Below are 15,883 nucleotides of genomic sequence, written 5' to 3' on the forward strand. Positions count from 1 at the left end.
GGACCCCCAAAATTGTATTTGGCCGCGGACCCCCCATCTCAAAATGTGTTGTTCCAGGGACCCCCCAGAAGCAAAGATTTGAGTTAAAAATGTTCGCATTAAAAGAATATATATTTATTCAAAGATTTGCACACATTTTCACGATTAAAAGAAAATAAATAGTAGATCTACAAACTTGTAACGCGGCATTCTGTGCCGCGCTACGAGCTTGTATATCTGCTATTTTTTAATAGCCAACGTGTATTTTTTTTTTAGCTCAAATAAAAAAAATGACACAGGTGCGTTCCAGGTCTTAAGTTTTGATACCAATACTTTTGCACTTTTACTCAAGTAACATTTTGAACACTGGCCTTTTACCTTTTACTTTTACTACTAATATTGTGGTGTTGCTACTTTTACTTGCTCTCCTCTATCGCCGTGGCGATAGCTCCATGCAGGAGGAGGAGCTCCAGGAGGAGCCAGCTGAGATGCTGCACGAACGTTAATTAGAGAGAGAGAGGCACCATGGGAAGGAGCCAGGGATTGTACCTATATAGCCCAGCAGCCCGACCCGGCCCGCTCCGCTCTCTCTCCTGGGCAGTAGTCTGATGAGAGGCGTACGTACTCCTTGGTCTACACACACACACACACACACACGCGCGACACACACAAAGACACACACATTGCTAATTAGTCCCTTAATCTCATTATGGAGAGGACAGGTCAGACCACCTGTGTCAAAGCTACCATCCATTAGGGAAGGACCTGGCTCTCCTCTTTTTTTTTCTAAACCTGCTGGACCCGTAACTCCTCCTCCAGAGGGCCGGCCGGCACTCTGTGGTTATTAAGACTGCATTTCTTTCTATGTACCGTTTCTGCTTATTCATGTTACAGGTAGAACTTGAGATGAGCGTAAAGCACGTTCAAAGCATTGTCTATATCAGTGGTTCTCAAACTTGTCCATGTCAAGGACCCCCAAATTGACACTTATTAGCCTGCGGACCCCCCATTTGAAAAGATATGCCAAGGACCCCCTTAAGAGAAGATTTGTACGGCTCTAGCAGGGATTCTCAACCATTTTAATTTCAAGGACCCTGCAGTTTGACATGCATTAGGGCTCCCCATTACGGACCCCCATTTAATGGCATTTCTATCTCTGGGACCCCAATTTATATTGTAGTTAATTTAACTCTGAGAGTGTAAAAAATGTGTAAAAATGGGACAAATCTCGTTTGGTTCCATTTGTACACTCTCTGAGTTACTGACCCATAAGGGTCCATTTGGTTCCTATACTATCATTTAGCTGGGGACCCCCGGGGACCCCCTGGAACTCCCTCAAGGACCCCTGGGGGTCCCCGGACCCCACTTTGAGAACCACTGGTCTATTATCGCTGTTGTGTCTTCATAGCTTATAGGCTTCAACTGCCGTTTTGAATCGTTTAACTGATAATGGTGCTAATTTGCATGCGTTTACCTGTAAGGTTATTGCTCCAACCACCAGAGGCCCCCGAAAGCAAAAAACCCAGAGTAAATAAAACAGCAAATATACATATACGGGGGGAGTGAACAGTAGTGTAAAACCAAACCAAACACACTCTTGTCAACCCCCGCTGCAAGCCTAACAAAGACACGCTGTGAAATGAATATTAATGGCCAATCACCTCCCTAATCTAGGAGAACAGCAGCTCCGCCGCACATTGAGCCCGGCAGCTCCTCGCATGTCCTCCTCCGTTCCACACAGACGAGGCTGAGTGATTCTGGGCCGCTCACCAAGCGTTGCCAGATTTTGTGAGAGAAATAAGCAAACCAGGGTCTATAGGAAAAACGAGCCCGAAAGAAGCGACTAATAGGCCTACATGAGCACTTCAAACCTATATGTACGGTATACATCGGCTATTTGGAAGATGGAATATTTGGAAACCCAAGTACGGGACAAATCTGGTACGGTAATTTTCCGATGGGGGGTTAGGGACAAATACATTGGTTGGTCCATGACATGAAAATATTTGAGAAACACCGGTTTAAATAATAATAAAACAAATTGGAAGCCAGCCCAAATGAAGCAAATACACTTAGAAACAATCCACCGCAAAAAAAACGATACTTACAAGCAACTTCACAAAAAAAAGCCCAACGTCGCTTATAATAAGCGGACATGGCAACAGGCGTTTAAAAAGGACCACAGCAAGGGGAGGGGAGAAGGCGGGGAGGGAGTGGGGGGGACTCGATACCTCCCTGCCACTCTCCTCTCCCCTCACAGGTCCTCTGATATGAAATAAGATTGATTTTCCTTCATACGTGGCGCTGATGACTGGCACTGACTGCTGCTGTCATTTCTTTTCTTTTTTCCCTCCTCCCCTCCTTCTCTTTTGAAGGGCTGTTCGTCGTCTCCTCTCTGGAGAGGACTGGTGGGAGTGCTTACAGAGAGAGAGGGGGGGGATGAATCAGCTTTGAAATCGCTTTGATTTCCGGCCTATAAACCCCTATTTCTAACCGAAAGGCATGGCAACCCGTATGTATACCACTCCAATTAAAGTCCTAACACGTGCCTCCTCCTCCACCTTATTCTCGTTCCCCTTTTTTTTTTAAAGCCACGATTTTGTAACCCCCATTTTTTTTCACCCAGTGCCAATTGTCTAACTAATCCTGGGCACTACACTCCCTCTGCCAACCTAGGGAGAGCTCAGAGCCGAGCTCATGCCTCCTTCAATGCACGAGAGCTGACAAGCCTTCTTCTTCTTCTTCGTAGCGCGTGGAAGGAACACGTTATTCCAACCGGTTCCTTTCCCCTCCATCAGGCGCCCCGGCTGGCCAGGGGGAAGCAGTATATAGTGACCAGGATTACTAGATTACAAGTGTGGTTTTTGAGAGTCACCAGTCACATATAGTACAATTTCCATTCCGCCGTACACCGGCATTTCAGACTTATCTCCCTCTCTTCCCATGGCTCTGCTCGTACCGCCTGCTCATAAAAAAAGAGGAAGAAAAAAAAAACCTTTCGACCCAATGTGTTGCTGTGTGGTGTGTGTCAGCCCAACATGGCACTGACTGAGCTCAGAGCTGCTCCAGAAAGCAGAGAGAGAGAGAGAGAGAGAGAGAGAGAGAGAGAGAGAGAGAGAGAGACAGACAGACATGAGCAGACTTAGCTGTCAGCTGGGGCCCTGTTGGTGTTGCAGTGGGCCCTCGCCTGGCACAGCCAGACCCACAGCACAGCCCACTGTGGAGGCCTGGATCTGAAGCAGGTTTTTGGCATTTATAGAGAGCACCAGGCTCCATGCCGCCCACACACACACGCCCACGCCGAGAAAAGGACAAACAGGCCGAACACACACACACACACACACACACACACACGGACCCATACTGGGGCCCGGCAAAGCATGATGCCATAATAGGAACACGTGTTCACATGCTCACATGTACTGTACACGTATGGCCCACACATGCTCACAATGCACGCACGGCCGCACGCAGAGCGCGCGCACGCACACACACACACACACACACACACACACACACACACACACACACACACACACACACACACACACACACACACACACACACACGCGCGCGCGCACACGCATATACACACACATCAAATGGATGTAATAGGTCAATTTTCCTTTCAGTGTTTCAGTGTTTTGTGTTGAAGGCCAAGCAGGAGCGTTGGGTTGGGTTACTGTTTGTGTGTTTACTCCATCTGAAGGACAATGAAAAGGTTTGCTCCAGCCCACTGGAATGTGACGGAAAAGAGAGAGAGAAAGAGAGAGAGAGAGGGAGAGAGGGAGAGGCACTAGACTTAATGGAGAGAGCAGGGGAGAAATAAAAGAGAATACTAGTTTGAAAGAGAGAGCGCGGTGGCTAACATGCTCCATTGCTGTTCTGTGGGGCTCAGGGTTTGGGGGTTTGATGATGAATTTATCTGGTGGAAGAGACAACATACGGGCCCATGTATTAAACATCATGGTGTTCTCCTTCTCCCTTTACTAAAGAGAGAGAGAGAGAGGGGGCTCCCCGCCTCGCGGCGAACCCACAGTAATGAAGCATAGAGGCAGGAAGGCCTCTAAGCTCCACTGATCTTCCCACCCAGAAAAAAAAATAGGAGGAAGGAGGAAGAAGAAGAACGAATGAGGGGAGGAGGTGGGGTGGGGGTGGGGATGTTCGAGGAAGAAATAGAGAGACAAGATGGATGGAGAGAGCAGAGGGAGAGAGTTTGGGCGCAAGAGAGAATTGAAAGCAAACTGAAAGAAAAGAAGGGGGTTGAGGGAGGGGGGAGAGTCCCAAGGAGTCTGAGGCAAAGACAGAGTATGAACGAGGGTGATGAGAGAGCGAGAGAGAGAGAGAGAGAGAGAGAGAGGGAGAGGGAGAGAGAGGGGTGGGTATAGAAGAAACGCAGCTAAAACCAAAGTGAGTGGCCAGGGGGGTGACAGGAAGGGGAGACAGGAGCCCCCTACAGTATATAGTAGTTATATCTTTTCCCTTTGGGAGAAAAGAAAACCTGGAGATTACTTGGACACAGTGTGCTTGACTGGGCACAAATGGAGAGACGGTGCTGCTGAAGTAGTAGTTGGAAGGAGCAACGCGTTCATGGGGTTCAGGCGGGCGGAGGATCAGGGCAGAGCTAATACGGCGATCGGGGCAGGCCGGGGCAGCTTCAGGGTGCACCGCGCACGCGTTCAAACTCCCTTCCTCAACTGACTGCCTCATCGCCAAAGCCCCTCTGGTGCTCTGACACCGACAAACAACTCTCTGCTAAACACACAGGGTGTTCAGTTCCGCTGGGCCTTTAAGCTCTTAAATGTGCCATCACAGCAACAAGCAGATGTTTTTGTATTAGGAGAGGAGGAGAGGGAGGGGGCAAAGGTGTGGACAGGGAGAGAGAGAGAAGGGGGGGGGGGGCGGACGAAAGAGCAAGACCAACAGAGAGAGAGAAAGAGATGATAAAACGGTTTCTAGAGAGTTGTTGTGTTTTGCTCCTGAGGGTCAGAGGCTGTGCTGAGGCTAGGTGCAAGTTGTGTGGAGTCAGTGAAAGATGGCGGATCACAGTGGCTCTCTAAATACAGTATATAGGGTATAGGTGGGGTTCAATTAGCCTTATCTACGGTAACAAACTACTAATGATAATACCGATGGCAAAACAGCCATGCGGACGAAGCAGCATAGTGATGATGTCATGAATTTGAGTTTGTTCGAAAGATACATTATTTCTGCAAACACAGTGTCTCCCCTCCGCGTTCTCGTTTTACACGCAAATGCACAATCAAAGTGGGATCTTTGGTATACTCAGCACATTATGCAGACTGAGGCCACAGCCACGCATATATACTGTAGCGCACGTGAACATCCGTGCATTAAAGACACAACCCATCACAAAAAAATGCACAAACAGCCCTCTTATTGTTGTGTATATGATGTATCAGTTTGCCTGGCATTGCCGGGGGTTATTGCGCTGACAACAACACGACACATCAATCAGCCGTGTTCAGATTCCAGTACTAAGCACAAGGCCGGGTTACTGCATTATGGGTGTCTCTGCATCAAATAGAACTACTGTACACCTAATCTAAGATAACATCATAACCAATCATTTGTACAAGCGACCCTTTCTGGTATTATCTCATGTTTTTTTGTTTGAGCTGTTGGAAATAACTAGGCTACACTTGGTTAATTGTTCAAGTCCAGATGACAACAATATGACTGGTGTGAATTCAAATAGATAAAACCGATTGGGAATCACTTTTAACCCATTAAAGTACCAAAATAAAAGTACTAAAATGTTTGAAAATAGCAGATCTACAAGCTCACAACGCGTCGCGATGCGACGCGTTGTGAGCTTGTAGGTCGGCTATTTTCAAATAGCCTATGTATAAAATAGGGCTGACGTGGTTGATGTATGTTTTATAATGTAATAATGAATATCTACAAAGTAACATGTAACTAAAGTTTTCAAATGATTGTAGTGGAGTAAAAATACAATATTTGCCAGTACTTGAGTAAATGTACTCAGTTACTTTACACCACTGGGAGAGCTCGCCATGCAGAGCTACTGCACAGCTCAAAAAAAAAAAAAGCCATCTCACACTCCTCTGGCAGAGTCTTACAGAACAAACTCACCGCATTTTTCAATCTTTGCTTCATGACTAACTTTCTCCACGGAGTGAAGTGAGAGCTGCGAGGAGGGACCCTACTAGCCGGTGTGACACAAAATCCACTTCTTTTCATTTTCCCGACAGCACACACCAGGCAGATTTGTGGGCTACTAAAAATGAGGCCAACGGATAAGCATCGAGTACCATGGTGTGAGGCTCATCAGCTTAGCCAACTTAAGCCCCGTATATTTCATCGTACGACGAATATAGCAAAAAAAAAAAACTGCTGAGCTACAAACTCGCCATGTGAGCTTGTAGATTGGCTATTTATGCTATTTTTGGAAAGGTTTTTTTTTTTTTTTTTACTTTCCGCCAATAATGACATGCCCAAAAAAGGGACGGCCGGGTTTTTAACGTGATTAACAACTCCCCACAGGCGGTCCGAAGGGCAGCTGAAGAAGGGCTTTAAGCGGGTTAAGAGAAGGAAAACTTCCCAATTCGTCCACCGCCATCAGAGACAGCAACAAACCTGGATGAATGTAGACCTACAGTATACACGTATGCTTGTTGTGTGTATACCCAGTGCTGGAAAAAGTACTCAAATGTTTTACTGAAGTAAAAGTATCAATACTGCAATGTAGAAGTACTATGTTACAAGTAAAAGTCTGGTGTTCAAATGTTACTTGAGTAAAAGTACAAAAGTATTGGTATAAAAATGTACTTGAAAGTACCAAAAATAAAACTGAAATATTTGAAAATAGCAGATCTACAAGCTCACAACGCGTTGTGAGCTTGTAGATCTGCTATTTTCAAATAGGTATAAAATAGGACTAAAGTGGTTAATGTATGTTTTATAATGTAATAATTTATATCTGCAAAGTAACTAGTTTTCAAATAATTGTAGTGGAGAAAAAGTACAATATTTGCCTCTGAGACGTAGTGGAGTAGAAGTAAAAGTATCGGAACATTGGAAATACTCAAGTAAAGTACAAATACCTTGGACGTAAGTACAGTACTTGAGTACATGTACTTAGTTACTTTCCACCACTGTGCATACCAATAATATATGACTCGATATGACAACAGAGGAAACGGGAGACAGACCGGGGGGATCGAGTTGCACTAGTATAACTTCACTTTAGTTGTAAACAATAGAACTGCAGCTTTTGCACGGAAGAAGTCGAACACGGCAAACTATAGGCTGTCAATACCACAACAATGCTTACCACTCCACAATTTACAGTGTAAGGGAAAAAAGGAAAAACGAAGACCCAGACCCTTGTTCCCTTGTCTACCCCCCCCTCCCCCCCACCCCCCCCCCCCCCCCAACCCGTTAAAGTCACCGCGGTGTTTGATTGCCCCTGCGGCGGCACTCGGAGCTGTTCATTTAGGATGATGTGCAACTCTCAGCTCTCTCTCCTCCCAGCACTCATTTTGCTCCTCAGCAAGGGGTCCCAGCGGCCGGCCAATAAGGCCGCCCCATACTGACCAAGGGAGGTGCCCAGGGAGCTCTAAAACCGGCCACTCACAGCCCAGTAAAGAGACAGTTGAGTGTCATTGTTAATGTGGATGCGCAGCGCCTACAATGGCAAAATCAATGGAGCTATAGAGGGCATCAATCACGACGGTGCAAAGACCCCCCCCCCCCCTCTCACCCCCCTCCTCGCTTGTCTTCCTCTTGACTCTGTCTGCTATATAAGCTCTGGGTGAACGGTTGGGGATGGGGTGAGAGAGAGAGGGAGAGTGAGAGTTGGCTGAGAGTGATCTTTCTTGGCCTGCCCTCCATTCCGTCCATCCATCTCTAGGGGTTAGGGCTTGTCCTGTGTGAAGACTGTGTGCATTGACAGGTGTCCAACAGTCCTGCCAGTCCTAATTCAACCCAAAGCACACAGAGGTTTCTAGGTAAAGCCTCAGATGTGGGACGGACGTGCAGCATCTGGACGCATGTTGGCAACCCCTCTCTCTCTCTCTCTCTCTCTCTCTCCGTCCCTCCCTCGCTCCACTGCCTCTTTCTTACCATTCTCATGTTCTCTCCCCCCCCCCCCCCGACCCACACCCACACACCCACCCACCACAGAGATACGCCAAGAAACGCAGTGCTCCTCTTTTTATAAAAACATAAAAATAGGCTGTTTAACTCTTTAAGACCGGGAACGCATCATTTTTTGGGGGGAAAAATCATGGGGAAATCGTGGGTCTTTGAATATATGTTTTCAAAGCAAACATTTATAACTCAAATCTTTGCTTCTGGGCATTCTACAAATGTCTACTAAATCCTAACAGTTTAAGAAAAAAAATAATTTCGCTATAATCAGTGGTTCTCAAAAATTACATGTATTTGGCCGTGTACCCCCCCATCTCAAAATATGTTGTTCCAGGGACCCCCATAAGTTGTAACAGAGTTAGAAAAGTTTGCTTTAAAATATATATATATATTCAAAGATTTGCACACATTTTCATGATTTTCCCCAAAAAATAGGCACTCGGTGCCGCACTATGAGCTTGTAGATTTTTGAATAGCCCAAAGAAATCTAAAAATGTACACACAGATGCGTTCCCGGTCTAAATGGTTTAAAATAGAGCAGCGCTGCCACTCATCTCCTCACACTGACAGACAGGCAGACAGAGACATGGTACACAGTGGAACAAAAAAAGGAAACGGAAAAGAAATAAATAAATAAATAAAAGCCAAACCCCCCCCCCCAGCATCACCACCAGCCAACCCAGCCCAGGGTTCATCGCATCGCATGCTCGAACTTGAAGGGCTGTTTCCTATTTCTCATCACATTAACATATATGCAGATCAGGCACAGTGCATGCAGTTATAAATGAAAGCCTCCCAAAAAACAGGGGAGATCAAAGGAGACAGAATTAAGGCCAAAGTAATGAGGGATCTTGGCGAAGACGAAGGAGCGGCCCCTGCGAAGTTTATTGATTGTTTGGCAAGCTGTGAATGCACTCCTTCTCCACCTTCTCCCCCCCTTCTCCCCCCCCCCTGTACTGTTTACACTCTTGTTTTGAGGAGACGTAACGCAGCCATGCAGAGTATTTATTTATTTGTGCGTGTGTGTGTGTGTGTGTGTGTGTGTGTGTGTGTGTGCGTGCGTGCGTGCGTGTGTATGGGGGGAGGGGATCCAGTTCCAGTATCCACTCTAATCACTTCTTAATTTACAGTGTGATGGTAATGTACTTGGCACAGCGGAGTGAGAGTGAGAGAGAGAGAGAGAGAGATACGGGCAGCAGAGAGCCCATCACATCCTTCTGTCTCTCGTATAACCCCACTGACGCTTTAATCAATTACAACCAATACACAAAACAACAAAAAGGGATGAGAGAGAGAGAGAGAGAGACAAAGACAGAGAGAGAGAGAGAGAGAGAGAGAGAGGTGAATAAATGAAGCATCGTATTGTAACGGGTGGAATAAGTGGAATGAATGGAGCCTGCATGGTCGGAGCGGAACGATGGAAACGTGTGTGTGTGTGTGTGTGTGTGTGTGTGTGTGCATGGAGGAAGGGAATAAGAAAGGAAGAGACAACTACCTCCACGACTCTCGCTGTCGGCCGGTTTCACCTGGATGGGGCGAGTCATCTGTGGAGGGACAGACAGACAGACAGACAGACAGACAGAACGACGACACAACAAACACAGAGAGAGAGAGAGGTTAGCGTTTGGTGACTGGTGACTTGTCGTGGCAACACAGTGAAAATCATCAGTGTTCATTTAACCCTGCTTGTGTACAAATGTGACCAAACTAGAAGTTCGGCCCGCCGCGCGGGCCTCCCATCTAGCGTGACGTCGCGTGTTTCTCGCGCAGAATCTGGCAACCTAACTTTTGGTCCCGCCGAATTGTTGTTTAAAGACGGTAAGACGATAGCGTGGGTAATAATGTTTTGTTTGGGATGTACATGGCACGAAAATGGCGGACATATTAGCGTGATTGTGGTGGGAATAGGGACATTACCGCGGTGACTGCGAAGACATAATGTGTAAGTACTATGAGACATTTTTGGCTAACGCTAAACGCTGTGCTAAAGGGTTTCCCCTTCTGGTGTGGTCGCTACAGTGCCAAAATATTGTTGGCCGAAAATAATGATGCTCCAAAGAGGCAAATGTATAGTGAGCAATGTAAAGTAGACGAAACAATGCGTAAATAAAGCGAGAACTTTGTGGCTAGTGTTGTAGTGACATGTGATATGTTGTTGTTGTTGTTGTGTTGATACCGAAACAATGGCATCACCGGGGCACAGGAAGGGCTGACTTTTCTCAAAAGTAATATAGGATGGACCCTACTACGGTGTACAGCAAGCTAACAAGTCAGTGGCGTGTGTGTGTGAAGGCTGGTTTCCCTTCCAGCTCAGGGTGTTTGATGGCAGATCTCATGGCCAGCTGTTAGTATGGGAGAGGAGAGGCATTGTGATCCAGTTGCGTTGACTCAATTTGACATACACACATCCCAATACGCACGCAACCTGAGCTAAATGCAGACAAGCATTGTGGTTTATACTCCATGCATATCGTCGCTGTCAAAGGCAGAAACCTCTTATCTCCATATTCTAACTTTTTGTTTTTACCAGGTTGTAGACCTGGTCTATAGATACTCTAGCTAGTAGTGACTTTTGCGTGACTTTTTCCTCATTGGCTGTTTTTTTTAGCCAATGAGGGCTCAATGTACTCTCAGAATATGGGATCTAAAGACGACCACACAATACCGTGTTCGGCCACTGTATGTAACTCTATGCTAAGTGGCGCTGTCGCTCAAAATCGTGTCAGAATGTGGGATCTAAAAACGTTGCCATGTTTAGTGAGAGAAATAAGCAACCTGGTCTAATACGACTGTGTCATATTTTGTTTTTCGTAAATTAACGCCCTACTTGATCATGCTACAGCGTCACACAAAAGCATCAAAAGTAGCAGATCCACAAGCTCAAAACGCGGCACGAAGCGACGAGTTTTGAGCTTGTGGATCTGCAACTTTTGCTACTATTGAATTTGAATCCTGAAAAGTAACAGTACTTCGCGCCGTGTTTTGAGCTTGTGGATCTGGATATGGAGATATCGGGTTTCCACCCGACAGAGACGATATACTGTATTTTCTCAGCTAATCTCTTAGTTACACCAACATTGTTTTCATGAAGAATGTTGCTCATAGAGCAGTTTTGTTCTCAGAGCTAATGTGATACGCTACCAGCAGTCATTCCCTTTCATTCCCACTCCAGCTTGCGGGAGAACATTTCTGGAAATCAATCAAGGTAGGGATGGTTGGGGGGGATTGGCAATGCGCAATAAAAACCCGGCATTCGAGCGCCTATTCCCACAGGACCGCCAAAATGGAACATTTCCAGTTGATTACTGGCTTTACGTGCCAGTAGGAATGAGGCTATAGCTTAGCATTCCTGCTAACCTGCTACTCCGCACAGACCTTCACGTTCACGTAATCACTGCCATGGGCCAAGGCAGGCACACTGCTAGTTCATGCTACTATTGCTCAGTGGTGGAAAAAGTACTGAAATGTATTACTTAAGTAATACTGCAATGTAGAAGTACTGTGTTACAAGTACAAGTCCGGAATTCAAAATTTACTTCAGTAAAAGTACAAAAGTATTGGTATCAAAATGTACCTAAAGTACCAAAAGTAAAAGTACTAAAATGTTTGAAAATAGCATATCGGCTATTTAAAAAATAGCATATCGGCTATTTTCAAATTGCCTAGGTATAAAATATATGTATCTGCAAAGTAACTAGTAACTGAAGTTTTCAAATAATTGTAGTGGAGTAAAAGTACAATATTTGCCTCTGAGATGTAGTGGAGTACAAGTAAAACTATAGACAATTGGAAATACTCCAGTAAAGTAAAAGTACCTCAACATTGTACTTAAGTACAGTACTTGAGTAAATGTGCTTAGTTACTTTACACCACTGCTATTGGCTGTGCATTTGCGCGTGCATGCACATAGTCTGAACGTTATATATCGGAGACATCAGGCGAGTGGCCCTGTAGATGAAGTGTGTTACGTAGTGTGTACGGCGGTACGTTTGTGTGTTTGCGGTTGTGCACACAGCACACTCGCCCCATAAAGCCGCAGCTGTGCGAGGAGGCTGTGTGTGTGTATTATATATCCGCACGCACATTGCCCGTGTGCGTGAGTGCGAGCGTGAGCGCGAGAGAGGGGCCGAAGCAGGGCCTAATAAAAGTGAATCCAGCCACACAGGAGGAGAAGAGATCAATGCGGCCCTATTGATCCAGACCCCTTGGGCGAGTGGAGAGTGTCTGGCGGGGAAGGATTCTCTGGTTAGGAGGCTCACACTCTAATCCACTGGAGCCTGATAAGAATGGCATCGCCTGGATTAGATACCTCTGTCATCACAGTCTTTGTGTCCCCCCCCCCACCACCCCCCCCCATTTTTTACCTCCCTCTCTTTTTCATTATTATTGTTCAGGCTGAGCAGTTTCTTTTTTTTTTCTTTTCTTTTTTTTTTAGCCAATCTTGGAACTTATTTGTTTGAAGTAAAAGTTTGTTATAAGTGTTTTTTTTGGGGCTTTTCATTTTCCTTAAAACGTGCAAGGTTTCCGAGGGAGTCGCTAATTATGCACGCACGCACGCACGCACGCACGCACGCGCGCGCACACACGTACATGCAGAGTATTCAACATAAAGCTTACGCGATGAATCATGTCCACATCTGATGGGAGACAAAAGATATAAAAAGGATGTGTGTAGCCTCAACTTTTATTCATTTAGCCTACTTCCCCTGTCCCCCTTTTCCTCTTCTTTCTTCCCTCCCCTCTCCCCCCTCCCTCCCCCCCTTCCTCCTTTGCTTCCACATTTCAGTTCCAAAACAAATAGCTTTAATAATAACAAAGCAGGCAGAATTTTAATGAAAAAGGGGCCACGAACTGCACCGATTTGTAACAAGATTACTGGAATATACAAAGCAATCTCCTACTGTTCACAGTCCTCTCAGCCATCTGGAGCGCAGATTTAAGATTTATTTATTTTTTATTATTGCTTAAAAACATTTCCCATTTTGCACACAGTCACTGGAAAACAGCAAAAAAAAACAGTGTTTATCCTGCCGTGTTTGTCGCACGTTTCTATAATATAGCACACATTCGATATTTATATTTGTTATATATTATATATAGATTTCCCTCGGCGCCTTGTATCTCTCTTCTTTCCTGTCCGTAATTCCAGAGCCAGTGCCGTGGCGAAAAGGTCAGATTTAAAGACAGGGCACTCCAATAAAAGCATGACTTGTTCAAGGAGAAACAGCATAATGGGATTTTAAAATGTCTTAATAACATGCTGATATATGGGGGGAGAGGCCCGGGCCCCCGATTCATTAAGTGCTAAACGTATCTATTTTCACCTTGAGGAGGAACGGAGTAACCTTCCCCGCGCACGCGAATTATTCCATAAATTTACCCCATCGTAAATAATAACTTGCACTGTGGCTAAGTCTTTGTGGTAAAAAACGGGAGGAGGGATGTTATCCTTTTAGAAGGTTGAGGTATTTTGGCCCTGTTGTTTCCTCTTGCCTCTCTCTACCCCCCCCCCCCCCCCCCCTCCCCCCACCACCCCCCCCCCCCCCCCCCTCCTACTCAGTCTCTTGAGTGCTTTCTTTTCCCTGTGCCTCTTCGGTGCTAGCGCCTGGCAAAGCTAACCCCCGCAGTATGCTAATGTTGCCATGCCACAGGGCACGTTTGCTACCACAAGCATGTTACCCGCGCGGATAAGATTACAGAAGTCAACCTCGTCGGCGGGTATCACACGGCACAGGTGTTTCAAAGCAAAAAACCTCAGAGATGATGAAAATAATAATCTTTTAAGACCGGGAACGCATCTGTGTCATTTTTTAGAAAGCATTATTTTACACTTTTGGGCTATTCAAAAATAGCAGATATACAAGCTTGTAGCGCGGCACCGAGTGCCGCACTACGAGCTTGTAGATCTGCTATTTTTGGAAGAATTGTGAAAATGTTGTGCAAATCTTTGATTATATTCTTTTAAAGCAAACATTTTTTAACTCAAATCTTTGCTTCTGGGGGTCCCTGGAACAACATATTTTCAGATGGGGGGTCCACGGCCAAATACATATCATTTCGCACTGCAAAAAAAACAAGGTTTCCGGCTATGAAAACCGATGAATATGAGATGTAAACTCAGAGAATTTACAAGAATTTACTAGAGTTTTCCACTCGGAAAACTCAAAGTTTTGTAGGTCGGTAAACTCCTGTATGGTACCAAATTAAGTATGCGTGACCCCCTGCTGGGGTTGCTGCCAGAAAATCACACCTTCAGCCCTGACCTAGATTTCCACAATTTGGTAGGGGGGAGATCCCCCCTCCCTATCTCGAGTAATGCTACTAAGCATGTGCAATAAGCCACGTATGATTGGCTGTGACGTAGGTGGGCATCCCGCCCTCATTTTGGGGGTCACATTGTGTGTGGGGGGGGGGGGGGGCTCACAAGGTGACCCCCCCTCCTAGGGATCTTGGGGGGGGGGGTGCCCCCCCCCTTATTTTATTTATTTATATATATATATATATATATATATATATATATATATATATATATATATATATATATATAATCTAGGTCAGGGCTGAAGGTGTGATTTTCTGGCAGCAACCCCAGCAGGGGGTCACGCATACTTATATTTATTTATTTATTTATTTATATGTTATGTATGCATTTATTTAGTTATATACACACACACACACACACACACACACACACACACACACACACATATACATACATGATTCTGAAAACAAATAGGCAACAATCTCAGTCAGGTAAATTGTGTTTATTGATAAAAAAAAAAACATATGAATATATATATATTTTCTTAAAGCGAACATTTGTTACTCAAATCTTTGTTTCTGGGGATTCAACAAATATCTTCTAAAACAGTAAAAAAAAAATCCCCCGGGGTCTTTGAGGGGGTTCCAGGGGGTCCCCAGCTAAATGATGGATAGGAACCAAATGGACCCTTATGGGTCTGTAACTCTGAGAGTGTACAAATGGAACCAAATCTGCTCCAAAATCGTGGAAAATGTGTGCAAATCTTTGAATATATATATTTTCTTAAAGCGAACATTTGTTACTCAAATCTTTGTTTCTGGGGATTCTAGAAATATCTTCTAAAACAGTAAAAACAAAAAATCCCCAGGGGTCCTTGAGGGGGTTCCAGGGGGTCCCCAGCTAAATGATGGATAGGAACCAAATGGACCCTTATGGGTCTGTAACTCTGAGAGTGTACAAATGGAACCAAATGGACCCTTACGGGTCTGTAACTCTGAGAGTGTACAAATGGAACCAAATCTGCTCCAAAATCGTGGAAAATTTGTGCAAATCTTTGAATATATATATTTTCTTAAAGCGAACATTTGTTACTCAAATCTTTGTTTCTGGGGATTCTACAAATATCTTCTAAAACAGTAAAAAAAAAAATCCCCATCTCCAAATGTTTTTTTCCAGGGACCCCCAGAAGTTGTACAAAACTCCCACAAAGGGGACAATAATAACAAAAAGAAATTGTAGTTCTGTCTCTCAGGCAGTGTCTCGCTGAACGGCCTCTCTTGTCTTTGGAGTCCCTCCACCAAACTGGACAACTTAGTTACTGTGTAAGAGAGCTAAAAATGAGCTGTTCTGTGCCAGTGTGTCTCGCCGCACGCGGTGGTGATGAAGGGAACGCGGGTCTCTTCGGTTGTCTTTCCTCTCCTGAAGCACCTGGCATAAAGCAGAAAGCTCCTCATCTCTCTCGGGTGGAGATGAAACAATCCACACCGCCCGTCCATCTACGATGCC

At 45.2% G+C, this 15,883-nt stretch overlaps 1 protein-coding gene and 1 long non-coding RNA gene across 2 annotated transcripts in view; both read right to left on the reverse strand.

Annotated features, from left to right (window-relative positions):
• celf5a (cugbp, Elav-like family member 5a) overlaps positions 1 to 15,883 on the reverse strand; it is a gene marked incomplete at both ends in the record, with an annotated part of 364,109 nt that overhangs the window by 132,558 nt on the left and 215,668 nt on the right. Inside the window, one exon of the mRNA XM_084066484.1 lies at positions 9,611 to 9,659. Within this exon, the coding sequence (XP_083922610.1) occupies positions 9,611 to 9,659 (49 nt within the window). The remainder of the gene's footprint in view (positions 1 to 9,610; positions 9,660 to 15,883) is intronic.
• LOC311052266 overlaps positions 15,254 to 15,883 on the reverse strand; it is a 1,764-nt gene continuing 1,134 nt past the window's right edge. Inside the window, exon 3 of the long non-coding RNA XR_014601491.1 lies at positions 15,254 to 15,883. This exon is cut by the window's right edge and continues 81 nt beyond it. This is a non-coding gene — a long non-coding RNA (uncharacterized lncRNA).

This window comes from Gymnoscopelus microlampas (genome assembly GCF_963454915.1).
Source record: "Gymnoscopelus microlampas genome assembly, chromosome: 9".
Classification (NCBI taxonomy): domain Eukaryota; kingdom Metazoa; phylum Chordata; class Actinopteri; order Myctophiformes; family Myctophidae; genus Gymnoscopelus; species Gymnoscopelus microlampas.